This window comes from Pongo pygmaeus, chromosome 6 (genome assembly GCF_028885625.2).
Source record: "Pongo pygmaeus isolate AG05252 chromosome 6, NHGRI_mPonPyg2-v2.0_pri, whole genome shotgun sequence".
Taxonomy (NCBI): domain Eukaryota; kingdom Metazoa; phylum Chordata; class Mammalia; order Primates; family Hominidae; genus Pongo; species Pongo pygmaeus.
The window spans coordinates 140368767-140394776 of NC_072379.2; the positions used below are offsets into that span (position 1 = coordinate 140368767).

At 46.4% G+C, this 26010-nt stretch overlaps 1 protein-coding gene across 1 annotated transcript in view; it reads left to right on the forward strand.

Moving 5' to 3' along the window:
• Positions 1-26010, forward strand: part of TMEM178B (transmembrane protein 178B) — a 404397-nt gene that overhangs the window by 356372 nt on the left and 22015 nt on the right. The window contains exon 3 of the mRNA XM_054496829.2: positions 5448-5585. Within this exon, the coding sequence (XP_054352804.1) occupies positions 5448-5585 (138 nt within the window). The remainder of the gene's footprint in view (positions 1-5447; positions 5586-26010) is intronic.

A 26010-nucleotide genomic window follows, 5' to 3' on the forward strand; every position in this document is an offset into this window, starting at 1 on the left:
GAGTCTCACTGTCGCCCAGGCTGGAGTGCAGTGGCATGATATCGGCTCACTGCAACCTCCACCTCCTGGGTTCAAGCGATTCTCCCTGCCTCAGCCTTCCGAGTAGCTATGATTACCGGGGCGTGCCACCATGCCCGGCTAATTTTGTATTTTTAGTAGAGACAGGGTTTCACCATGTTGGCCAGGCTGGTCTTGAACGCCTGACCTCAGGTGATCTGCCTGCCTCGGCCTCCCAACGTGCTGGGATTACAGGCATAAGCCACCACACCCGGCCCTGCATCACTATTTTTATCCCACTCTACTGTGTGCATTTTGTAAGCCTCCTTAAGTCTTTTTTGGAACATGGCAGGACTATTAATACATAAGTTAGAATTGAGTATATAAGTTTCATACGTTTTGGCCCCACTATTTTATTTCAGGTATTCTTTTTGTTCCCCCACCTAGTTCTTTTTTAATAGTATTCTGTTTTTGTTTCACAGAGGCAATATCTTTCTTCTCTTGTCTCTCTGCGGATATCAAAAATAATTTTGAAAATTTTTTTCTTCTCCCTGTAACTTGTTTCTGCAAGTTGTTTTTCTCCCCATTCATGGGCTTTTCTCAGATATATGGAGACGGTTACTTGTCTGCTCATGTTGAAAAATGCCTGCAGGCACTGAATGAACCCCAGTTCAACGGGGGCTTCATTGTAGAGGGGCCTGAGGGGCGGATTCTGGGACACTGCTAGTGTCTGTAGGTCTTTCCTCTGTGCTGGTCATCCCCAGAAAGTCCTCTCCCAGTCTCTAGGCTGGAGGGCAAAGCCCTGGCAGCGGGTCTGAGAGCCAAGTAGAAGAGAGGTGGGATCAATGCTAAAACTCAACATCCATATGCACACAGTCTGTAACTCCATCAGGGTGCTGTAGTGAACTTCAGTACAATACCCTGACCCTCAGCTGAGCTGACTGACCCTCACCTGTTGATCTCCAAACCTAAGGACTGTGTTTTATGACCCCCTTGTACCCTGATTCCAGGAGTCAAGGGAGAGAGGAATCCCGCAGTGATACGGAGTGGCCAAGGCGATGTAGGAATCTAGATCCATCTTAAATAACTTCCACCAAATCCCTGTTTTATTTCCCTTTCTTCTGCTTAACAACCAGATCCAAATGGACCTGTTGGTGCCAGTTCATGAGCCTTTTGGGGATTCCACAAGTTGGTTTTTAGCTTCTCTGATACTGACTTTAGATTTGACTCTTTAGGTCCAATTTTGACTCTTTAGGACAGCGTCCGTCAGCCCTGCAGACTTTTGTTGTTGTCATCCCTGTCTTCTTTTCTATTTTCCCCATCCTCGAAGACTTCTGTCTTTCTAAGAAATCCCTTAACTGTAGTCTGGCTTGGTTTAGGAGGAGGAAATGCTAGACACATTTTTTTCAATCTGCCATTATAACCCAGAACATCTTTAATTGCATTATCTTCTCATGTAACTCAAGAATGCAACTCACTCTTCTTGTAGTACACTGGTTTTGAGATTATTTGTCAATAAATTATGTAACTTCTTTGGATATTGCTCTCCTCATCTGTAGAACTGGAATATTTCTTGTCCTATCTACCTTATAAGTTGTTGTTGCAGCTTCCCTGAGTTACCACATAGGTCTAAGGACAAAGTAACGAGCTGTTCATGCACGGCTCTGGCAAAATAAGGTTTTCAGGGTGATGTGAAAATCTTTCCAGGTCAGTGGAAATACACAGGCCTGGCCTTTGGTTTTCATTCTTGTTTCCAGATCAACAACTTAGCACAACCCTCAGCTTCTGTTGACAAAGCCCTTTGGGAGGAGGCAAAGAGTACCTAGTCTGTGTTAGAGGACAACAGCCTCTCCCCGACCTGGAACACAGACTTTTGGAAGAGGGATTATTGCCTTCATTTTGCTGCTGTTCTGCCTTTTCCTCTGTTTTCTTCTAAGTAAAACACTTTGTTCTCGTCCTCCAACAATTCTCACCTTCCCTCTTTTTCTGATTTGCATTTCCATTTTGTTTTTCTGCCCAGCCCACTTTCCCATCCGTGGCCAAGGTGGACATCTCTTATTGACCCATTTTCCACTTAATTCCCCCAGGCAGAACCTTTGCTCCCTGGCGTCTGCAGAGCCTGGGGAACAGCACAGGCCTTCCAATGAGCAAGGCCAGGTGAGAGCTGGGTCTCCAGCAAGGTGGGGCTCTGCAAAGTTGTCCTGTGTAGTGTTGCCAAATGGGATAGGATTTCTCCTAGAAAGAAACCTCCACACACCGAAAAGAGAAGGGCCCAGAAGATGAATGTGCTGACCCTTTATACCTCCTGTTTGTTTGTTTATTTTTATCAGTATATGATTTTTGTACATTTTGTGGGTACATGTGATATTCTGATAAATGCATAGAATATATAATGATCAAGTCGGGGTATTGAGAATATCCATCACCTTGAGCATTTATCGTTTCTTGGTGTTGGAAACATTCCAAGCCCTCTTTTCCAGCTATTTTGAAGTACACAATACATTGTTGGTAACTGTAGTTACCCTACTCTGCTATCAAACATTAGAACTTATTTCTTCTAACTGTATGTTTGTGCCCATTAACCAATCTTTGTCCATACCCATCCCAGCCTCTGGTAACCATTATTCTACTCTCTACTTTGATTAGACCAACATTTTTAGCTCTCATATATGAGTGAGAACATGCAATATTTGTCTTTCTGTGGCCTGGCTTATTTCACTTGACATAATGACCTCCAGTTCCATCCAGGATGCTGCAAATGACAACATTTCATCCCTTTCATGGCAGAACAGTATTCCATTGTGTATATGTAACACATTTTCTTTATTCATTCATTGAAAGACACTTAGCATGATTTTGGTATAAAAACACATGAATCAATGAAACAGAGAACCCAGAAATCCACATATTTATAGCCAATTGATTTTCAACAAAGGCAGCAACATACACTGGGGGAAGGACATCCTCTTCAGTAAATGGTGCTTCGGTAAATGGAAAGACTGGATACTCATATGCAGAGGAATGAAACTAGGCCCCTGTCTCTCACCAAGTACAAAAATAAACTCAAAATGGATTAAATACTTAAACGCAAAATCCAAAACTATACATTCTGTTTAAGAAAGTATAGGCCCCTTACAGGGAAACCTTCTTTTCATTGAAAATAAGCTGTTCTCTCTTTTCCTCTTCCCACCACCTTTTTGCCCTCGAAGATGATGGGGAGTAGAAGCATTGGTAGTAAAGAGTATCCCGTTTCCAGGAGATGATCCAAATGGGATCACATGTCAAGTGGGGACCATTCTCTACTGAGAAGGCAGCTCAGGCCTCGGTCACTCCAGAGTCTCTTGTGGTGGTGGGGAAAGCAGGGACTAAGGTATAGGGCTGGTGGTCAGGGAGACAGCATTTGGGGAGATGGAGGGAGAGGACAGCCCAGATGGTTCAATAAGAAGGGGCAGGAGTGCTCCTTCCCTTCTCTGACTGGCTGTGGCTGCCCACGCAGGCCGCTGGGCTCACAAGCTTCTATTGTGATCAAACGATGCTTTCAGCAGTTCCATCTGACACATATGGTAATATGAGCAGGGGGTACAGTGCTGCATGATAATCAGGAACCCTGGGCAGTTCCCACAAGTGACTGTAAGCATCACTTCTACCTGGCTGGGGCAGGCATCCTGGGTCAGCCAGGGCAGACAAGGGCGGCCGTAGTAGAGCAGGAACCTGCCCTGTGGCTCTCAAAGATCTCTGCCTCTGTGACTGGAGCCCTGTCCTCCTTCCTCTTTAGGCCCCTCTTCACCAGAGGGAAGGGTCTGCTGCTGTTCCCCTCCTATGCCCCGTCTCTCCCCACTCCCTGGCCAACTTCCTCCCTGGCCGGGGGCTGTCAGTGTCTGATGGTCAATGTCAGGACAAGAAGGGTGGTCTGGATCCCTCTACAGAGGGGTCTTAAGCCAAAGTGTACCATATGTCTTTCTGTTTGCTCTGCTGGGGTTCCCCATGGGGTGGCTGGAGTGAGAGAGAGGAATGGAGGGGATGGGACCTGGACACCTTTTGAGGTATGTGGTCTCTGAGGTGTTCTCCAAAGAGATCTGTGGGGTGTTTGTTTCTCAGGGTTGAGAAAAGATTGTCCAGGCAGGCAGCAGCTGGTGTGCTTGCACAGGGTGTGGATGTGGTTTGCTTCAGGCACTTCCCTTTGACAGAGAGGGACGCCCAAGGGTCCTCCAGGCTGTTCTGCAACCCCCTGGGGAGCACAGACCCTGGGGCAGAGGCAGGATAAATAGCTTTGCTCCTGTGTGGAGCCCCACTGGTGGGCCTAGGGCACAGGCTCAGATGTGGGTGGGTGGAGAGAGGGCCCAGGGAGCTGTGGTGGGTGTTGGTGAAGGGTAGAAGAGTGGGTGGCATGACCAGAGGATCAGAAGGTTGAGCTCTAGAGAAGGGGTGATGGATGAGGAAAGTGTACCCGGAGCTGGTGGGGGTTGGGGTGCGGTGGGCACGTGGAAGGGTAGGGGGGTTGAGAACTGCTCTGGCTGCCTCTGGGTGCAGGAGGGCAGGGGTGGGAGCTGGGGAGGAAGCCAAGCCAGATGTTGAGTGGCCAACTGAGCCATGGCAACAGCTCTGCCCTCTCCCTTCTGCTAAAAATACTGCCTTTCCAGACAACCCTCTTCCTCCTGGAGCTGATGGGTCAGCCAGGTGTGGAAGAGAGAAGGGCCTGACTCAGAAAGCGGGGTTGACCCAGGGGGTAGAGGAGCTGAAGCAAGTGCAAGAAAGGGGTCTGCTCTGGAGCTTAGAGGAGAGCAGGAAGTGTGGCTCTCCTCCTGCAGCCCTGCATGCAGGGAAAGCTAAGCCCGGGAGCCAGCTTGGAGTTGAAGGAACAGAACACCAGACCCCCTATGATGTTAGCTTTCCCTCACATGCAACCTCCTAGTGAGACCAGGAGAGCTTGGCAGGTGCAGCCTGACTACCCAGATCCAGCAGCCCATTTCTCTGGTTCTCAGCTCCTTGGACAGGCTAAGTGATGCTGTGTTTGGAAGCTGGGAGTGCTGGACAGGTCTGGGTTCCAGTCTCTGTTCTACCACTTACTAGCTGTGTGCCTTTCAGCAAGTTGCTGCATTTTGCAAATAGGAATAAAGATAGTACCTGTCTCAGAAGGTTGAGACAGATATATAGGTAGGCAGCACTATGCCTGGCACAAAGGAGGCATAGAAGAAACGGCCACGATATTGTGATGATCTGTCCCTGTGCTTAGGAGCCAAACTGATGTGGCCTGTTTGTGCACACAAGGATAGAGTCACCACAGGGGCTCCTCCCTCTGCAAAGATTGTGTGCTTCTATCTGAGAAGGGCAGGTTGCCTTCCTGCTCCTGGAGGGCCCCTCCCTCTCCGCACCCACCCCAGGGCTGGGGTATACCCTGGCCCTCAATCCCAGGCTCTGCTGCTGACTGTTGCTCGCCTGCTTCCCCACAGACCTGCGCAGAATGACGGCTGGCTTCATGGGCATGGCGGTGGCCATCATCCTCTTTGGCTGGATCATCGGCGTGCTGGGCTGCTGCTGGGACCGAGGCCTTATGCAGTACGTGGCAGGGCTGCTCTTCCTCATGGGAGGTAAGGTTGCAGGCTCGGCTTGTGGGTGGCAGTGGACAGGGTCCTGTTTACCACAATTTGGGGAGAATGGCCAGAGGGCACAGCAGAGGGGACCATGACGTGACTGGGGTTCTCATTCACTCATCCATTGGTTCACAAGCACTTCTTGAGTTGCTTTTAGCTCCTCGCCACTGCACCAGCTGTTGGGGATACAAAGGAAAATAAGACACGGTCCTCACCTTCTGCTCAGATCTGACTGCCTGTGTGGAAGAAAGACACTTATGGAGATGATCATGAGACGGGTGGTTACGGCAGATAAAGATATCAGACCTGGAACAAGCGTGAGCCCAGGAAGTACTTGGGCATTTCATTATACGCAGGCCCTGGGCATTAGTGTGGGAAGCTGGAAGCAGGTGCTATCTGGGCACTTTCCGTCCAAAAGTCTATCTTCACCTCTGACTTATGGGTCCTGAAGCTGCTCCCCTTTCAAGTAAGGTGGGGGTGGGGCAGGACTAGACCCTCTCTTATATCTGTCTCTCTTACTCTATTATTTTACTGTCATGTGCATAGGACCACTCCAGTGTCCCTCTAAAGGGATTCTACATAAGGAGAACTGCACAGCTATGTGGGAATAGGGGTCCAGTCCATGGGAAGTAACAGTGAGTCCACTCCTCTTGTGCCTCTTCTTTCCCTGTAAGAGCTAAACTGTGCTTTTTGGTCTCCTGGTTTGAGTCTCAGTCCCAAGCTGAAGTTGACCACTGGGTATATCCATCACCATCTACCCCTCAGACAAAGGTAGATGGATGGATTGTGTGGGGCTCAGTAGAGGGGGATTGGGGCCTAGACAGAGGAAATTAGAAATATTGTGACTCATGGGAGGCCAGCACTTTGGGAGGCCAAGGCGGGCGGATCACGAGGTCAGGAGTTTGAGACCAGCCTGGCCAGCTTGGTAAAACCCTGTCTCTACTAAAAAAAAAAAAAAAAAAAAAAAAAAAAAAAAATTAGCCAGGCATGGTAGTGCATGCCTGTAGTCCCAGCCACTTGGGAGGCTGAGGCAGGAGAATTGCTTGAACCTGGCAGGCAGAGGTTGCAGTGAGCCAAGATCGTGCCACTGCACTCCAAACTTGGCAACAGAGCAAGACTCCATCTCAAAAAAAAAAAAAAAAAGAAAAGGAAAAGAAAAAGAAAAAAGAAATGTTTATGGAAAGAAATAAAAGTAAGTCCTGCATTTAGAAACAAATGTCAGTTAGAATTTAGGCACCTGGAGCAAACACCCAACTCAGGTCCCTTCTGTGAGCCACCAGGCTCTGGGTTTCTGAACAGGGGCAGAGGGTGAAGGAGACAGCCATGCTGGCTCTTTATCTGCAGGTCAAGCTAGGGACAGGAGGAGTTCATCGCTCTAGGTGTATGGAGTGATCTTGGGGGCTAGTGAGCTGTGGGATTTGGCTTGAGTTCTGAATTTACTGAAGGTCCACCCTTATTCCCTTGAAACACAGCCATTCTGTGCCAAAGACAAGCAGGGTCTTTCCAAGGAAAAATCACTCAGGGCTAAAGAAAACCCTCTGCTATTAGAGTCAGGATGCCCCATGCCAGAGCTGCCTCCTCAGTGAGCCCCACACCTGTGGTTATGGCAGAGGCTAGGGGAGGGAGAGGGACGTGGTGGCTCTGTCTAGTAGTTTCCACACTCCTCCTTCTGGTCTCCCATAGAGACAGAGGCTGACAAAACCAGGCACGCTTCCCTGCTCTGTGCCTCAGCATCCCCTTCAGTGAAACAAGGAATCAAACTGGCTTCATGATTTCCACACTATATTTTAGCAATGGAAGCTTTTTTGGTTTTCCCTTTGCAATCCAAATCTTATGTAGCCCCCCCAAAATGTAAAAAGATAAAAGTGGGGCAGTTCTGTTTGTAGTGAGTGTTCTCTCTAAGACTCTTTTGGATATATAAAGGCAGGCTCTGGTAAAACAAGGCTTTCCTAAGGCTCTAGAGAGGTCTCCCAGGAATCCAAGAAAAGCTGAGCAAACAGGCCTTGGGCAGATAAGGAATCCAGTGAGCCCTGGGGGCCAGCTCTCTTTCATCTCCACCTCTTTGATGGCATTTGAGGCTCCTGCATATGGTTTTCCATTCTCCCCTCTCCTCATGCCAGGCACAAGGTTCAGATCCTCCCCAGGTGCTACATCTCCAGGACTTTTCAACTCTTTGATAACTTCCCTCTGGCCTGTTGAAGTCAGCTTCCAGAGAAAGAGATTGTGTAATTCGCTGGCTTATCTTTTCCAGACAGGGAACACATCACTGGTCAAACAATAAAGGGACAGAATTGGGTGACAGTGGTTGACCAATAGATGTGACTGTGGTAGGGTCATTGGGCTATATCCCACTTAACTGAGACCTTGGTGAGCACCCTCCCAAGATGGAGTGTGGGGCAGTGAGGGATTTAACTGTGCCTGGACCCCTGCCCTTGAACCGTGCTGAGGCACCTCCCAAAAGCCCAGGGCTCTGGGGAAGACCTCTGAATGCCCCTGGGCTCAATTAGGAGTCAGAGGCCCCTTTCTATAGGGTGAATGAGTGAGAGCCTTGCTTACCTTTGTCCAGGCAGTGGTTCTCAACCACTGCACTTTAATCACCTGGAGAGCTTTTAAAAAAATACTAATGCTGGAACCCCACTCCAGACCCACCCAAGTGGAACTTCTGGGGGTGATCTTAATGTACAGCCAGAGTTGGGAACTAGTGGAAGAGATGAACTTTCCAGTTCTTTCTAGCACTAATATTTTATGGTACTAGGGATGAACTGGTTGGCCAAGACCTTTCATGCTTTTTTTTTTTAACTCCAGCTTTTAAGGACTATTTCTCCGTACTTTATGCTGCAAGAGATAGGGCAGGGCTGAGACGGGGCCTCGATTATTACTGGGAAAGCTCATCCAAGCTTTTACTACTGAGGGTCCCAGGTATATCTGCTTTCTTGGGGACATGCAATCTATTTTTTAAGTGGCAAAACCATCCTTTAAGATACAGTGTTAGCATCACAGAAAGGTTTGGGCAAGCTGCTGTTCCAAAAACTGCCTCTTGCTGACTGCGGCACCATCCAGGTTGGAGCAAACCCATCTCATCCACAGATCAGGTCGCCTTCTTATTTGTCCTGGTGCGTTGTTACCTGTGTCCATAGATAAAGCCATGTCTTCCTGAAAGAGTCTGGGGAAAAAACGGATGTCCACATACCTTGTGGGCACCACTAGGCACTAACAGAAGGGGCTGAAGAACAAAGCCACTAAGAGCTGGTCCCTCGAAGTGTGGTCTTTCTTGAAGATGACTCTCTCAGGGGTGGGAGGGCACTCCCTCTCTTCTCTAGTTAGGGTTCTTTCCAACTGGGTTAGACACAGCTATGGGAGTCCAGAAGTCCCAGGCAGCTGCCATCTGCTGACTGTGAGCTAGGGACTAGGGAAGGAGCAGATTAGAACAGAAGCCGCGCTTCCCCCTTCCTTGCTCAGCAGATAGAGCAAACTGAGAGCCTGGGGCATCAACCCAAAAATGATGCCTTGACCTCTAGAACGCTGTATGTCAAAGAGACGTGTCAGCACCACCCCTCTCAGAACCTGGCCAATCCCTGCTCTCTAGGAGTTAATCTTTAGGGGTTGGCCTGTTGAAGAACTTGGAGAGTAAGCCACCTGTGACAGCCACCTCATGGATAAAGCAGAACAATCAGCCACTCGAACCATAGAGAGTTATCACCCAGTGGGACAGAAAGGCCCCGTGGCCTTAGCTTTCACCCAGGCTCAGGTTGCAGGCATCTATAACTGAGCACTGGCAGGAGCCTGAGGGGCAAAATGAGGCTACAAGTGAGAAGGGTGGGGGGACAACATCGGCAGTGCCTGGAGCTGGCCAGGCATGGATGTGGAGCAGGTACAGCAGGAAGACACAGCAAGAATGAAGAAGGTAAATTTGGAGGCTAGAGTTCAGGGATGAAATTGCAGGTGACTTCAGAGGAAACTGCCAAGGCCAACGTGAAAATGGAAGAATTCTATTCCCAACCTCTTCTCTCTTCCAATATGAAGGAAGATGGCCTGTGCTGGGCACTTTTCTGTTCCAGATTTAACTATTTCCTGGTCAAAGTAGGGGCACCCTGCACCCTGGGAAAGAATTAGCAACAAATTGTTTAATGAACGCTCAGCCCCGAGGAGATGATTAATTAAGTGGGGCAGCTTTGCTCAGCCAGGAGGCCAGGGGTGGCAAGTGGGATCCAGTTTTCCCTTTGGCGGGGCCTTCAGGGGAAAATCTCGCGCAGACTGGCACAACACCATTTGTGTGCCTGATGAATCACCAGTGACATTCCAAAGCTCAGGAACAGGATGCCACCGGGGAAAGACTGCAGGCAAGGGAGCACGTGACTGCTATGAGTTCATGTGATTCCCTTGCTGGGTGCACCTCAGTACTGCTTCGTGGATACGGATCCCCAAGATGAGCGTAAACATCAATGTATGCCCTACCCCATCAAGACCCCTCTCACACACCCTCCCACACTCCCTGGAAGACATCCATCACCTCCTCCTCCCTGAATCAGGTCTAAGGCTCCATGATCTTTTGTCTAAGCTAATGCTGGAGCCTCCTCTCTAGACGCCCTGACTCCACTCTGGCCACCCTGCAATCAGTCCTTCACAGAGCAGTTAGCATAATTTTATTTAAAACCATAAATCAGATATGTCAGTCATCCACTGTCAGTGGTCCAATAGCTTCCAGTTGAACTTAAAATCTGAACTCCTTACACCTCTTTAGAAGCTGTTTGTAATTGGGCTCATGCTGCCCCTCACCTCCTTTTCTGTTTCTTTCCCTAAAGTCGGGTCACTCCCACCACACTGGCTGCCTTTCTACCCTGGAACACCCAAAGTTTTACTTCAAGGCCCTGGAGCGAGCTGACCTCTTTGCCCATAGTGTTGCCTTGTAATCCCTTGTGGATGGCTCATTTTTCCCATTCAGGTTCCACCCTTTTAGAGAGGGCTTTCTTGACCACCCAGTTTCATGCAGCCACCCAGGCATGCTCTATACTTTATTTAATTTTCAGTAGCACCCTCTTTATTTTCCAAAAACGTTTGTGGTTGTGGTGTTTTCATTTTGGCTGATTTCTTAGGAGCTTAAAACAACAAACACTTACTATTTCATAGATCACATGGTTCAGAATCCCAGGTACAGCTTAACTGGATTTTCTGTGGAAAGTCCCACAAAACTGTGATCAAGGCGTCAGCTGGGGCTGGGTTCTCATCTGATGTTTGAGGCCCTCTTCCAAGATCCCAATGTTGGCAGAATTCATTTCCTTGCAGCTGCAGAACTCAGGGAAGTTTGCTTATTCAAGGGCAGCAAGAGAGAGAATCTCTGACTTCTTCCGTCTCTGACCTCTAGACCCTCTGTTTGTTTGATTTTTAATAGACCTTATTTTTTAGAACAGTTTTAGATTTACAGAAAAATTGAGCAGATTGTAGACTTCCCATAGTATCCTCTGCCACTGTACCCTGTTCCCTGTATTATTAACATGTTGCATGATTATGATACATTTGTTATTACTAATGAGTAAATATGTACATTATTATTAGCCAACGGCCCCAGCTGACTCCAATTCCCTCAGTTTTTACCTGATGCCCTTTTCTGTTCTAGGATCCCGTTCAGGACACCGCACTGCACGTCATTCTCGAGTCTGCGTAGGCTCCTCTTGGCTGTAGCTGTTTCTCAGACTTTCCTTGTTTTTGACGATCTTGGCAGTTTGAAAGAGTACTAGTCAGGCATATTGTGGAATGCTCTTCTGTTGAAACTTGTCCGATGTTTTTCTCACGATTAGACTGAGTTAGGGGTTTTGGGAAGGAAGAGGTAAAATGCCGTTTTCATCACATTATTTCAACATGATTTATGACTGTTGATGTTGTCCTGATCACGTGTTTCTCAAGTTTCCACACTGTAAAATTATTTTTCCCCCATTTCCTGTGACTTCCTCGGAAGGAAGTCACCACGTGCAGCCCACGCTCGAGGAATGGGGCGTGAAGATAGAGTGCTGCGATGGAGATGCTCCTGTAGGATGGAGTAGCTATGTAATTTGGAATTCTTCTGCGTGGGAGGAGGTCTGTCTCTTCTCCCCCATTTATTAATTTATTCAGTCATTTATACCAGTGTGGACTGATGAGCATTTATCTTACACTTTGGGTTTAATCCAATACTACCTTCTTTTGTTGCTCTCATTGTTACAGCTTTGGCCATTGGGAGAGCTTTCTGTTGGCTCCTGTGCCCATTTGAGATACCCTCATCAATGTGGGTTTTGGTTTTGATTATTTTGTGTTTGTTTGCTTGTTGGGGCACTTAGTTTTTGGCAGGCTTATCTTATATATTTCCTGCCCTAGACCTAGAATCAGCCATTTCTTCAAGGAGCTGTTTCCTTTTATTAGAGAAAGGTATCAGAAACCGAGATATGGGTGCTTGGGTGCTAGGTGTCTGAAATGTTTTTAACATTCTGGATTTGTTTACTGTCTCTCTCCCTGAACTTAGATATATGCTGCATGATCTCCAGAACTTTGTCTGCTTTTGTGAAGGGATACCTTCCCTAAGGTATCACTAATGTCGGGAACAATGTCTGTGCTCTTAATAAACATTTGTGGAACAAATATATAGGAAAAGTGAATTGTGTGTAACAAACAAAATATTTTGGTTTTGTCTCAATAGAGCAGCAATTCTTCAGTAAAATACCCCATCTTACCTTCTGTTCCTATTCTAATCATCTCCCCTTTCATGGGATTTCTCGTCCTCTTGTTGTCTTTATTTGAACAGTCCAAGGGTCTGTCTACTTCTGTTATAAACTATCTCAAATTCTTTTTGGAGGTAGAGTATGAATTACACATGAATTCATGAAGAGCTTTCTGTCTTGAACTTGGACTCATAGATACAAAATAAAAGGGACTTTAGAGACCAACCAGTTCCACTTCCTTGTGTCAGCAGGTAAAACTAGTCATGTCAAGTTGTGCTAGGTCACCTGGCCAGTGAGTGGCAGATGAGAGCTGGAGCCCAGCCTGGGACCCAGCCTGCATTCTTGCATCCCCAGCTCTGCCCCTGCTTTCGGCTCCCCGTGTTGAAGATCTCTGTGGCCCCACAGCCCCTGCTTCTTCCCACACTAGCACAACTCTGATTCTGGGCTTCTAAGTGGATGCCAGTATGTGTCATTCACTCTGTGTCTCCCTCTCTCCCTTCCCTCCTTTCGCAAAGCACAAAGGGGTATATGGAGGAGACCACGGCCAGAACCAAGGGCACGGGTGGTAATGAGAAAAGGAAATCATTAAAGTTTCTTTTCCTACCACCTGTGATCAGTGTGACCTTTTATACCTTCCCAGTCAGTCAGGGGGAACGAAGAGAATGCCCTAAAGAAGCTCAGGCTATTATGTGTGAGTGATTGCAGTGATTTGCAAACCGATGATGCCACATGTCTGGCATCTATACCCACTCCACCAAGCTCACCAGAGAGCAGTTCAGCTGTGTGATGAACCCCCAGACACTCAGCATAATACTCCTCTGCTGCTAGACAAAGACCTTGATGGAGGCCTGGGCATTCTGAAAATACAGAAGCCTAAAAGGAAAAGTCCAAGGCAATGGCCATCTTGCCTGGAGGACTGTTTCTTTTAGACAGTAAAATGATTTAAGGCATCTTATAGAACAACACTCAGGTTTCCCCACCAGCTTTTCCCCACTGTTATTCCTAGTTTGCTGTATTTAGAAACACGGCTAGGATGATGTTTCAAAGTAATTGAAAGTAATGACAAAAATGGCAGTTACTTTTGCACAAACCTAATGTAAATTCAGGAGGCATTATGTCTCAAACTTCATGACTCTTAGGTCAGAGAGGGGAGACATGGAGTAAAAGGACCACGTAAGTTAGATATTTTGGGGAGGGAGAATATATTCAGTAAGCTAACGACTTACCATGAGACAGGCTTACAATAAACCCTTGATAAATGGTAGCTGTTCCTGTTACATGTATAGCCTAAGTGAAGTCCATTTTAATAGGCAGAGAAGTATCTGTGATCTATCATGGCGAATCAAGGGCAACTCTGGCATAAAACCCATCTCCTTACCCTGCCAATCTGCTTTTATAGTTTTATGTGAGATTTCGCTAGAACATCACAACTCATCTCTTGACTTTTTGTCTTATAATCTTTCTTTCAAAATCCTGATTAGAGACTCACAAACTACTTCATACCCTGGAGCGTATCTTGCCTCATGGAAAGTGCAGATTTCAATATTTATTAGCATTTGATGGTTACAATTAAAACAAATAGGGGAGGGGGTAAATCATGTCACTAAAGACATTTGAGGGAGAAGACACATTGTCAGGAAGACTAGGAAATAACATCCGGGCTTACCTAATGTACCTCATGTAGAATGAGTGGCCAGGATGCACCACTTCAGTAACCCAGGCAGCAGGAGGGCCTCATTTTCACACTGAAGCTGGGGCAGACCAAAAGGAGTTTCACCTTTGCCACCCAATGGGACCTGCCCCTCCTACAGATGTGGGGTTCAGAAGAGAAGAGAACAGGGAGCAGTCTTAGCCCTGTGACTCCAAATCTGGTCAGCGATTAAAAGCCATGTCAGAGTGCCCCATCACTCGCCAGCCAAGCCTTCAGGAAAGCCACAGTGCCACATGTTCGCCAGAGCAGGAGGATTCTTTGTCATTGGCTTTCTGGATGGAAATGCTAAGACAGAGCAGCCCCTGGAAGGAGATGCAAAGGAGGATGGTTGGTGAAGGCATCTCAGAGAGTTTCTTTGGGAAGAGTCAACCCTTGTCTACACTTGCACATGAGCTGCCTTCCATTCTCTGCCTCTTGATTGGGAGTGAGAGTCCTAGTTAAGTAGAATCACCCAATTGAAGAGGGAATTATGGTTTTGTCATGGAGAACCAGTCCAGGACCAAAAGAGTCTTGGACTAGCCATGTGGCCCTAGGAAAGTTTCTTAACCACTTTTCATGCCTTGCTTCAATTTTCTCATCTACAAAGGAGGTCCAGTAATAGGACCCACTTCAGGCACAGCTGTGAGACTTGCAGAGTTAATACATGTGAAGGGCTCAAAACAATGCCTGGCATTGTGCTCAATACCTTTTTAGGTATTATTATTGTTCAGCTACTGAAATACTTCTTTTTTTAAGTGACGCTGCTCTGAGCAGTGTCATCCCATCACTACCAATGCCATACAAACGCACTACATGCCACTGAGATGAAAAAGAAGAAATCTTCAGACAGATAATGTCTCTCTGACTGATCACCCCTACTCATTCATTTATTTGTTCGCTCAATAAATACTGATTGCCTATTATGTGCCAGACACTGTCGAGGCACCTAGGATACAGGGAAGAGCAGGATAAAGTCCTCATGAAGTTTACGTTCGAGTTGGAGAGACAGACCAAAAGCAAGTGCCATAAATATATAGTGCGATGTTAGGTGATAAGAACTATGGAGAAAAATAAAGCTGGGAAGGTGATAGAGTTGGGGGCATGGCTATTGTTAGAGAGGGCATGGAGGGCCTCTCAGTGGTGGTGATGTTTGAACAGGGCTTGAATGTAGGGGGCAGGAAGCCATAAGAAGACTTGGGGCAGGATCACGCCACATAAAATGAGCAGCAAGGAGAAGGGGCCTGGGAGAGGACTGAGCTTGTTGGGTCTGAAGAAGTTGAGTGAGACGATGACTGTGATGGGAGCAGAGTGAGACAGAGATGACTCCGCCAAGAGCAGATCATGAAGGGCCTCAGAGGTGTGGGCAGGGGCTGATGGACTGAGGGGCGTCCATCCCCATTCTGCTTGCCCTGCCCTCTATCTGTTTCACAGCTTGCCCTGGGCTTCTTTCCTGGGCAATCATTTGATACTGTGTGACTTTTATCAGCCTCTCTGGCTACGTCAGCCTCTCTACCACCTGCCACTCCCAGTTGCAGTGAGTGGGGTGCTGGGTCTGTCCATATCTGGAGAAGCCCAAGCAGGGTTAGGGGGCTGGCATGTGCCCCCTGAAGGTGTTGCAGGGGCAGCTGTACCATCTAGCTTGTACCAGCTGTACAATTTGTGGGGCCCAGTGCAGGATGAAAACCCAGGACCCCTTGTTCAAACATGATTAAGAATTTCAGGACAGCAACGGTAGAGGATCCAAGCAAGTGGGCAACTGCATAGAACACATGCCCATGAAGCCAGTTCTGCCTCTAGCATTGTCCCACACTTAAATGCCCTGAGCCCGGAACTCCATAGACTTTTGCTGCAGGGGCTCCTAGAGATCTTAAGAAAGCAGATCTAGTCTCTATTCTGCTTGTAAACCCCCTTCTCCCTAACCAGTCTGCTGTGCTTAAGACCACTGCTTGCCTTTGATGATTGAATAATCACACAAAGCATGTGTGCCTCTTTCCTTATGTCAAATCTACTCCCCAAATATTGAGAACACAACCTGTTAATCAAGAAAAGCTGTTAATAAGACAATTGCTTTCTGTGATAAGAGAGAATTCACCTTGCAAAACTTTGGCAGGGCCTCCAGGGGAGGCAGTAAGATCAGAATTTATTGAGAATTGGACGTTTGATTTAAAGCCATTATTTCAATGCAGACATGTGATTAACATTGGGTATGAATAATTAGATAATGATTGGGTAAGAATAATGATAATGTCCTGGACTGGTGGGAACAGCAAGGTGAAGATTTTGAGGCCAAGGATTCAGAGAATCTTGGGGCACATGCTGTCAGTTGATGCTTTTGATGAAAGTGTTGGTGGATCTTTTGGAAAGTTCCTGTAATGAAACAATCAAATCATTTACTTGCACAGGACAGTCCCAGAAGTGTAAAGGAGATGGCAGAATAGCAAAGCCATGTTCCTGTAGACAGTAAGGTCAGGCTTTGGTTCTCAGTGTCCAGACTGAGGGTCGGGGAGATGATTTGGGTTCTCACTTAGGATGAGTGATTTCCCCCAGCCCAGTGCCCTCCCAGCTGGCCTGCCTGCACCACCACAGCCGTGCTGGACATGTCCAAATGACTGAATGAATGCAGTCCAGGCTCAGACTGGGACCCCGACACCCTGAGGTCTCCTCCTGTCAGCATTAACAAGACCCTGTCTTCTCTGGGGCGGAAATCACTAAACTGTGCTGAGTTGGGGTCCGTTGCTTCCATACCATGGACAGACAAGCAAGGTGGGCTGGGAGGAGGGTGAACAGGAGGAAAGAAGGGGGACAGGGTAGATGAAGACCATCTCTACCTCTGGAGTGGTTGTCGAGAAAGGACTGATTCCTCCAACAGCCCTTTCTGTGGAAACAAAGACCTGGAATGTGATGATGACTCCACAGTGCTGGATTGCTATGGAAACTTAGGTCATTTCTAAAGTAATTTCAAAAGTCTCCCTTCCCATGGCTCTTCTGGGATGCTCTTACAGAGGTTTGTAAGCTTCAGAGAAAGGGAACTTGTCAGGCAAGCTTCTGGCCCTTGAAACAAGTCACAAATCAAAGAAAAATGCTGGTTTCTGAACTAAATGGAGAGACCCCTCCTATTAGGCTTAAAAGCTGTTCCCGGGAAACAAGAGGGAGAAGCAGGTCAAAGTGAAGAGGAATTTTCTCTGTCCTGTCCTCTGATGATGGGAGCATTGATTGCAGGGGTGGGGGGAGGTTGAGAGTAGAGGGGTTAAAGACAGGTAAGAAGTGACCAAAAATAGCCTGACCCAAGGAAGGGGGGCACTCTCTGCCCTCCTGAGGCTCCTTGTCACCTCCACTCCTTGATGGCTGAGATGTACTACAGGGTCTAGAGCCTGGAGGATGGAATTGAAGCCACCGGGCACCAGGGCAAACCGGACCAGACCAGACCAGACACAGGGTCCCCCTGAGATAGGCTGAGAGCACATTCTCAGTGAGTAAGTCAGAATGTGCAGACAGGAGGGAGGGCGCCTGGCTCCCTCTGGGTACCAGAGACTCGGAGAACTGGCCCAGATCGAGAGCTGGGGAGCAAGGACTCAGCAGCAACCCTCACTATGAGCCGCCAGGCACACCTTGGCCCAGGCAGTCTCTCTGAATCTCACTGCAGATGATGTACCCCTGCAGAGGAGGTGGGCGAAGCCTGGCAAGCCTGAACAATTCAGCAGTCCGTACAATACAGGGGCCTTTAAGGCCTAGGGGAGAGGGACTCTGGGAAGGTCTCAAAGCATTACACTGGAGAGGATCTGTGAACACAATCCCTGAGCTGTAAATGAATTCTGCTCTTGCAGATGTACCTGCTCATCCTAACAGAGCCTGGGCTACTGGGACAGGCAGGAAATGGCTTGTGTTGTCTCACCATGTCTGAAATAATTGGGAAATGAAGGTCTGTGCAAAGCCACTGTGCCTCCCTGACTTTCTGGAGTCCTCCTGATTTCAAACATAGTTTCCTATGATCAGATCATTTCTCATACCTTGTGTCTTGATTTGGGGTTTGGAAAATGCAGTCACCCTATCGATAGATGCTATCAAAAGGTCAAAGACTTCCGAGATGTGGCTGTGAAGGAGGCAAGCCCATCCCCACTTTAGTGAACCATTTGAACATGCCCAGTGCTTGTTATTCATGAAATGGACAACTAGTTGTTAAGTACCTACTACGTTCTGGGTGCTGTGGAAGAGAAAATAAAATCAAACCCATCTCTGCCTCAGGGTTGCTCACAATTGTAGAGAGGAGCCAGACACCTGGATCAATAAGAGATAAATTAGCTGTTTTCTTTTTCAGGACTGAAACCCTTAAGTGCAAAATATTTAAAACAAAAGAATTTTGTGTTGTTTCAGCAGAAAAGAGGACATTGCCAATCCACCCATCCACCATTCTTGGGGCAGGAAGTTTGTGGTCACCCAAAAATGGAAGAAAGGGGGCCATTTATGTTTTGGGTAACACCTTACAGTTCACAGAGCTTTAAAGGGAGGATAAGGTCTCATTTGACCTGAAAACCCCCATAGGAGGCAGGTGGAAGAGGTGGAGAGGGAAGAAGATGAGCAGACAGCCTATAGCAGGTCAATAGTAGACACTGTTCCAACATTATCTCCTTTCATCTTCTCAGCAGCCCTTTAAGGTCAGCATTACCACCCTAATTTTGTAGATAATAAACTAGACCCAGAGAGCCATGAAACAAGCTTGGAGTCATGCAGTTAAGTAAATGATGGAGTCTTAATCTAAGGTCTTCGGACTGGTACCCATTCTTACTTTTGTGTTCCTGTGACAGTGGGAGAAAAGAAAAGGTTACTGGGAATGCCACCTGCGGTAAAGGGACAGGCCCCCCCAAACACAGGCTTACTCACATGCATTCGTTCACAGCCGTAAGCCAGAGGGTCCTCCTCCATTACCACCAGCAAGGGGCAGGCAGATGTTGTTTGGGGTAGGAAGGAGGAAGACAGGTCAAGAAGGCAAAATGGAGCCACTTCTGCTACCAAAGTGTTAACAAAGGCCTCAAGGCCAGATGGAATGAATGTTATCTGGAGTCAGACTCAAAAGTTCTGCAACCCTGGGCAGATTTCTCCTTTATACACCTCCGTGTCACCACCTGTAAAATCATACCTGCCTTGTAGGGTTGTTATGAGAATTAAATGAGTTGTGCAAAATGCTCAGAACCATGCCTGGCCTGTAGTGAGCACTTAGTACATTTTTAATAATGTGTGCTCAGTTTAGCACTGACTCCTACCTTCTTTGCAGTTCCTAGCACTCGCTTAGAATTTGAGTAACTTGGACAAGGTACTTGGCCACATAATTCCCAAAGCCAGAATTCAAATTCAAATCTATTTGATTCTGAAGCCAGGGCTTTTAATTATACAGCACTATCTTCCAAATAACCATTAACTTACTGACACAGCTGTGATCCTCAAACAGCTCATGACCTGGTAGGGTAAGAGACGACTCCACACAGCCATCTCATCATGCATGGTACATGAAGGGCAGTGTTCTTGGTCTGGCAAGAAAGAGGAAGCTGGTTCCGTTCATAAAATATTTCTTAGAGAAATAGGAAAATGAGTCTCTTTGCTGGATATATGAACATTTTTATGTGTTTTAAGACAAACGGCAAAGCTTGGGGCTCATGAGGCAGAAAGGATAATCCTTACTTATTACTTCCAGAGCTCCACTACCAATCCACTTCATCTCTTGGAGTCTCTGTTCCCGCCCAGTCTCGGAAGCTGGCTTCTTGGAGATGTGCTTACTCCTGGCTGTTCCACCTGTCACCTGTCCTTGACCCTCCTGTTCCTGACCTCACTAGGGTTGACCTAGCTCTATCTTTCGTGAAACTCTCATCTCTTGTCTTCTATAACAATATACTTTTGATTTTTCCTTTTTCTTTGCCTTTTCTGTTTTCTTTGCCCTTTTCTACCTATAAATATAGGCTTTTGACTCTCTCTGCTTTTTACCTAAAAACATGTCCGCTTGTCAACAACACCCACCATCACAGCGATGATTATCTCTGCAAAAATGAATCTGGAACATGTGTATGAAACAGTCTTTCGTGAACTCTGGCCTCATGTTTTAAAAATGCTTTCTAGACATCTCCACCTTTCTGGAACCTCAAACATACTTTGACGCGGATTTGTCCTTTCTCTATATACGTTGTGCATGTGCTTTATATTTATTGAGTACATGCTAAGTGCCTGACTGACTGTAGGTATCCAACACGTCTGCTCTGATGTTTCCCTTCCTACAGCAAATAAGCTTGTTTTCTTCACTTCCTTGCAGATCAATCTATTACCTGAGTCATCTTCCACTTTTCCGTTTTCACCCTTACTTTTCCATCAATTGCCAGCATCTGCCAATATTTCCTTTGCAATATTCTTTGCAGCTCATTCATTTGTTTCCATTCCTGAGTGCCATCTGGGCCTTTAGTACTATTGCAGTAGTTTGGGGGTCATTCAGCCCTTGGTGGAAATCTCTGTCCCACCACTTAGTTGCCAACCTCTGAGCCTGCATTTTCTCATCTGTAAAAGTGACATAGTGCTGCTTACCCTGTAGGGTTGTCGTGTAGATAAAACAAGTTAATATATTTTAAAAAAATCTAGCAGAGAGTGGGTACTCTATAAATGTTCATTTCTCTACTTTCCACTAAATTCATCCTTTACAGCATACTGCTTTTCTAAAATACACTTACATCATTTCTCTGATGAAAAAATATTTTGTGGCTCCCTGTTCTTAAGAGAATAAAGGCCAATGTCCCCAGCCTGGAGTTGAATGTCAGCCACAGTCTTGTCTCATGTGCCTTAGCCACAGGCCCATGAGCCATAGGTGTTCCAGTCACCCCAGCTACAGACTATCACTGCCTCCACAACACCCTTTTCTGCCTGTTGAAGCCTGAAGCTGTTGTCAAGGCTCAACTTACAGTTAGAATCTTCTAGAAACCTTTTTGAATGATCTTACCTAGACCCAGACTCCTCCTCTGAACTCAGACCTCACTTTGTTCCATTTTGATGGCACTTGCCTCATTGTGAGTGTCTTAGACAGTAGTGATCTAGTCATTTCCTAGCTTTCCTCTGAGTCAAAACCTCCTTGGTGGCAGGGGCTCCCTTCCTTGTGGGTGACTCCAGTTGTTATTTTGCTCATCTTTATTTTAAGGTTTCTGGTAACTTTGACTTCTTGGCCTCGGGTCGTTTCTGCTAAAGTGACATAAATTACAGCCAGTGCCTTTTTCCTCCGAGTCTTTCAAATATTTGGAAACAACTCTATCACACTCTTAATTATCTGCTTTACAAACTAAGTTCAGCTAAGTAAACATTGATTGGATACCTACTGTGTGCTAGACATTGTGTTGATACCTAGGACACTCAAATAGTAACTTGTATGGTCCCTGTCCTTAAAGACTGCCCAGGCAAGTGGTAGAGGCATGTAAGTGCTCAGAGCAGCCCATGACAAGTGCTGTAACAGGGCATATGGTGGGAATATGGACAAAGGGAGCCTCCCTCTGCTGGGGAGTCAAGAGGCCTCGCAGGGGAGCTAATGGTTGAGGCTGAAGCAGGAATGCCCCATTCTTCTCATCGCCCCTCGTAGGGCTTTCGATGTCCATCTATCAAAGGAAACTGCTCCTAGACCTAGAACTGGCAACTTTTCAGAAGCAGTATGCCAAGTCTTTATTTATTCGTTCTAGTTTAGGATTTCAGATGTCATTAATAGATTTCCATTTTTATATATCCCTATGTAACTAAACTCTGTTGTGAATGAAGCAAAAAATCCCTTTTATCTAAAAAAAAAAAAAAGCTTAAGCAGCTTTATATAAAGTTAAAATGTAAATCTAGTATGATATTTGACCCTCCAATTTGGGCCCTGGGTAATAGGGAATGTCAAGAGCTGTGTCCTTCCCATTGCCACCCTAGCAAAACCTAAGAATCTCTTCTTGAAGTTTCTGCCGCACTCCCAGGCACAATTTATTTAAAATAATAATTAATATAATTACCCCTCTGGCTCACCTTTTAACATTTTCAGATAAGTTCCATCAAAATCACGTTTCCCAAAAGCCTCTGGCTCACAGCTTTTTAAAGCCCCTGAGTTAGCATGGCTAAGGGAAGTGGGGCAGCCATTCTTTTCTCACCTCGGCATTCCACCTGGACTCCATGTCATAAAGTAGGAAACTTCTCTCCTCTCTTTAGGAGGATGCAGACTCCACCTTGTAAGGCCTTACTTGCCGAAGGAGAAGTGACTGCCTTCTCTGATGGTGACATTGGTGGGAGAGGAGGCCAAGCTCGTGGGGCCCAGCACCCTTTGGGTCCCCTCCCCTTGCTCACTTCTCCATGTGGTCAGCCTTCCTGAGGTCAGGGCCCAAGACCCAGGCCAGCTTCAGGAGGCCACTTTGGGGACCTTTCTTCCTTTCCTCCTCTCCTCTCCTCTCCTCTCCTCTCCTCTCCTTTCCTTTCCTTTCTTCCACCCACCAATATGAGTCAACACTTCTGGGCGAGTGTATCTGCTCTACAGACTCACACGTTCCCTCCTAAAATGTAAGCCTGGAGAGAAAGTATTGGGGATCTTGACTGTGGCCGTGGGACAATGGAACAAGCCACAGTTGCCACTGTAGTCTTGTCAGTAACAGAGCTGGTATATTTCTCCTCATCTGCCTCCTTTCTGTGGTTCTTTTCTCATTAGAGTTTGAATTCAGAAGGGGGTGCGGAAGATGAGTGAATAATTCTCATTCCTCGAATAAACCGCCGAGAGGAAAGTAGAGCTAAAAGGGCTGCCAGGTAGAGACCTACTCCCAAGGCAGAGGGCTTGGGGGAGGGCCTGAAGGGAGAAGAGGACATTCCTGATGGGCTGAAGTCCATGCTGAGCTCCTTTGGGCCCTCTTCTGACCACCAGCTTCGTCTGTCCACTGGTTTAGTCCCTGATCTGTTGAGAAGCTACAGGGATTCCCATTGAACGAGATTTAGTGCTCTGATCTTGATTCATTTCCTTTCTTGACCTCTCTATCCTAATCCTCATAGAAAACTCGTGTCCCTTCAAAAGGAGTCACCCTTCTACCTGACACAAATAATATGTGAAGTTGTATACAGGTTGTGATAGGCTTCCCTAGTTCTATGAAGTAGTCAGATTTTACCAACTCGGCCTGAGTCTGAAGGGCCCTCAGAACCTCCTTGGGGCCACATTGGATAATGATAAGCCCTCTTCTTCCAATCTCACCATCTAGTTGATGAATCTTATTTAAACACCACTGTGTGTAGGGTCCTACTGGAGAAGAAGAGTGAGTCTCTGCTTATATTAATTTCAGTGCAACTGGAGAGACAATCAATACAGATGTACATGAAATTGCTGTGGTGAGAGGCAACCTAAAAAGTGGCTAAAGCGTGGGTTTGAATCCTGGCTGTAGTATTTACTGTGTGGCCTCAGGCAAATTGCTTAACCTCTCTGTGCCTCATTTTCCTCATCTAAACCTTATAACGTTGCTTCGAGGATTAAAAGAGTTAACATTTGTAAAGCTCTTGGAACAATGTCTATCATATTATAAACATTACATGCAGATGATTTATCCATATAAAGCTATGTATGCATTCAGTGACCCAGTGGTGGGGTGACAGCATGCAAAATTCACTTGGGTTTAGGTTTTCATCTCAGAGAAAGGCCAGGGCCAAGCTGACAAATGTGCCGGGCATATGGAAACATAGCCAAACCAGGTGGCAGGCTTGCCTGATCTTTTGGCTACCACCCCAAGCTTCTCCCTCTACTAATTAACATGGCATTGGCTTGAATCAGATAGGGCAGAAGCCAGAGAGATTTCATTCAGGAGACAATTTATTCCAGACACTTAAACAGCTGGGGCCCAATCCTTCCATGCTTAGAATCAAGGCAGTTTAGAGCTGAGCCTCATATGCACATTGATGTCAAATAATGACATCTAATGGTCTCATCCACCACCCCTTCTGTGTGTGTCAGGAGGTGAGAAACAGTATCCTCTCTCCAGATAGTTCATGTTTGACAAAATAAGTGACAGCTAGTCCTAGAGCAAGTCAGAGAGAATGGCACCTTCTTACCCCAATACCTAGAGTCGTAGGATCATTTAGATGAAAAAGAAGGACCATAGAGATCTGGCCCTACCCCTGTATTTTATGGTTAAAGGGATCATGATCCAGAGAGATGAAGTGATTTGCCCACTTATAGGCAAGGATGGGACCAGAACCCAGGTCTTTTGATTCTTGGTAGTGTACACTTTCCACAAAACCACACCCCTGTATGTTGTAGCTCCCCTACCAGGAAGCTGGTACAGGCTGTCCTGATGTACCCCCTGGTCAAGAGAACCTTATGACTACCCAAACAGGAATTCAAATGCAATGATAGATCTGTGTGTCCTGGGCCTCATGCCAGCCCTGGGGGAGTGATGTGGCTTTCTTTGCAAAAGCCTTGCATGGTACCTAGAAGATGAATGGCCAGAGCAACCAGGAAGATGCAGTGTCAGAAAAGGTCTGCAGGAAGCTCTGTATTATTGTAAACCTCGTTCCCAGCAAGAAACCCAGGGCGAGGTTTCCCTCTGCCCTACAGATTCTCCAAGTTTGCTCCATGGACCATTGTCATTCACCAGAAAGAGTTGGCTAGAAGAAGGTGAGAGAAGAAAAGCAGGGGCAGGAAGATGGCACGCTCTAAGTGGCTTCACTCTTGGAAGCACACTAATCACAGCTTGAGGATGCTCCTTACTGCACAGCTGTAGGTGCCACTCTCAGTTTAGTTAAGAAGCCAGTTGGATCCCACTAATTCTCAGCTCTGAACCAAGGCCCAGATGGATAAGAAGCTGCAAAGATTCACTTGGAAAGAATATGGATGGTGCACTCTTAATTTGTTTCCTTTCCAGAACTCTCCTTCCCATCCTATATAGAAAGCTCATAGCAGATCTTCACAACTTTTCATTTCTTGGGGAGCATGAAATATCCAAGGCCAGGCGGGCCAAGTGGAGTGGGCTAGAGGTTACTTCTCCTGGAGGATTGTTTTTTTAACGAAAGCAGTGGAAGCAAGTGGAATGGATGGTTCTCAGATGTTTCTGCAGCCAAATAATTTGAGGCTTTACAGCAAAATCAAATGTTTGCACTGTCACATGCTTTGAGACCTTCAGCAAATTATTTAGCTTGGGATGACTATGTCAATTACATAATTTATTTGCTGTATATATCCTAATATACCCACATATAAAGATGTGTATATATATAATTTTCATAGGCATATATATGTATGTTTGTGTGTATACATGTGTAGATCTGTATAATCTCACAGCAACCCCAAGAGATACAGAAGATACAGAAACTGAGGCTGAACTTAATTCAGCCTGTGCCTGAATTAATCACTGTGACTGCAGAATGGCTTCCTCATAAGAAAGAACACTGGTGATGCTTTAACCAAAGGAAGAAAGAAGGAGTGTATGCTATGTAGATTAAAACTAATAAAAATGCCACTCTCACAGTCATTTAATAAGAAAGCGTGGGGTAACCATCAATGGCAGCTGTATATTCCAGAGAAGCCAGGGTCAGAACCTCTGTAGCACTTACAGAAGGTCCCCAACTTGGATATTTACTGCAGGATTCTTTGTAATACTGAAAAATGTGCAACTGTGCAGACATCCATCAGTGTGGAGGAATGGTAAATTTGGTACATGCATACAGTGTAACATATTTTGTGGTTAAGATTTGATATATAGGCATGGAATGTTATCAAAAGCACATTAAGTGGTCAAAGCCAGATACAGAAGAGTAGGTATGATTTTATAGGTATACAACTTACAAAAATGTATAAGAACAGAAAGAAAAATGGAAAGAGTACATACCGAACTGTTGGCAGTGTTGGTTCAAAGTGGTGGGGAAGTCAAGTAGGAAGGACAGCATCTATTTGAGTCATGTATCCCTTTCTAGATGGATGGTGACCTTTTCTCTCAACTTTTTATTACTTTTTGTTTGTTTGTTGTTTATTGTTTGAGATGAAATCTCACTCTGTAGCCCAGACTGGAGTGCAGTGGTGCGATCTCAGCTCACT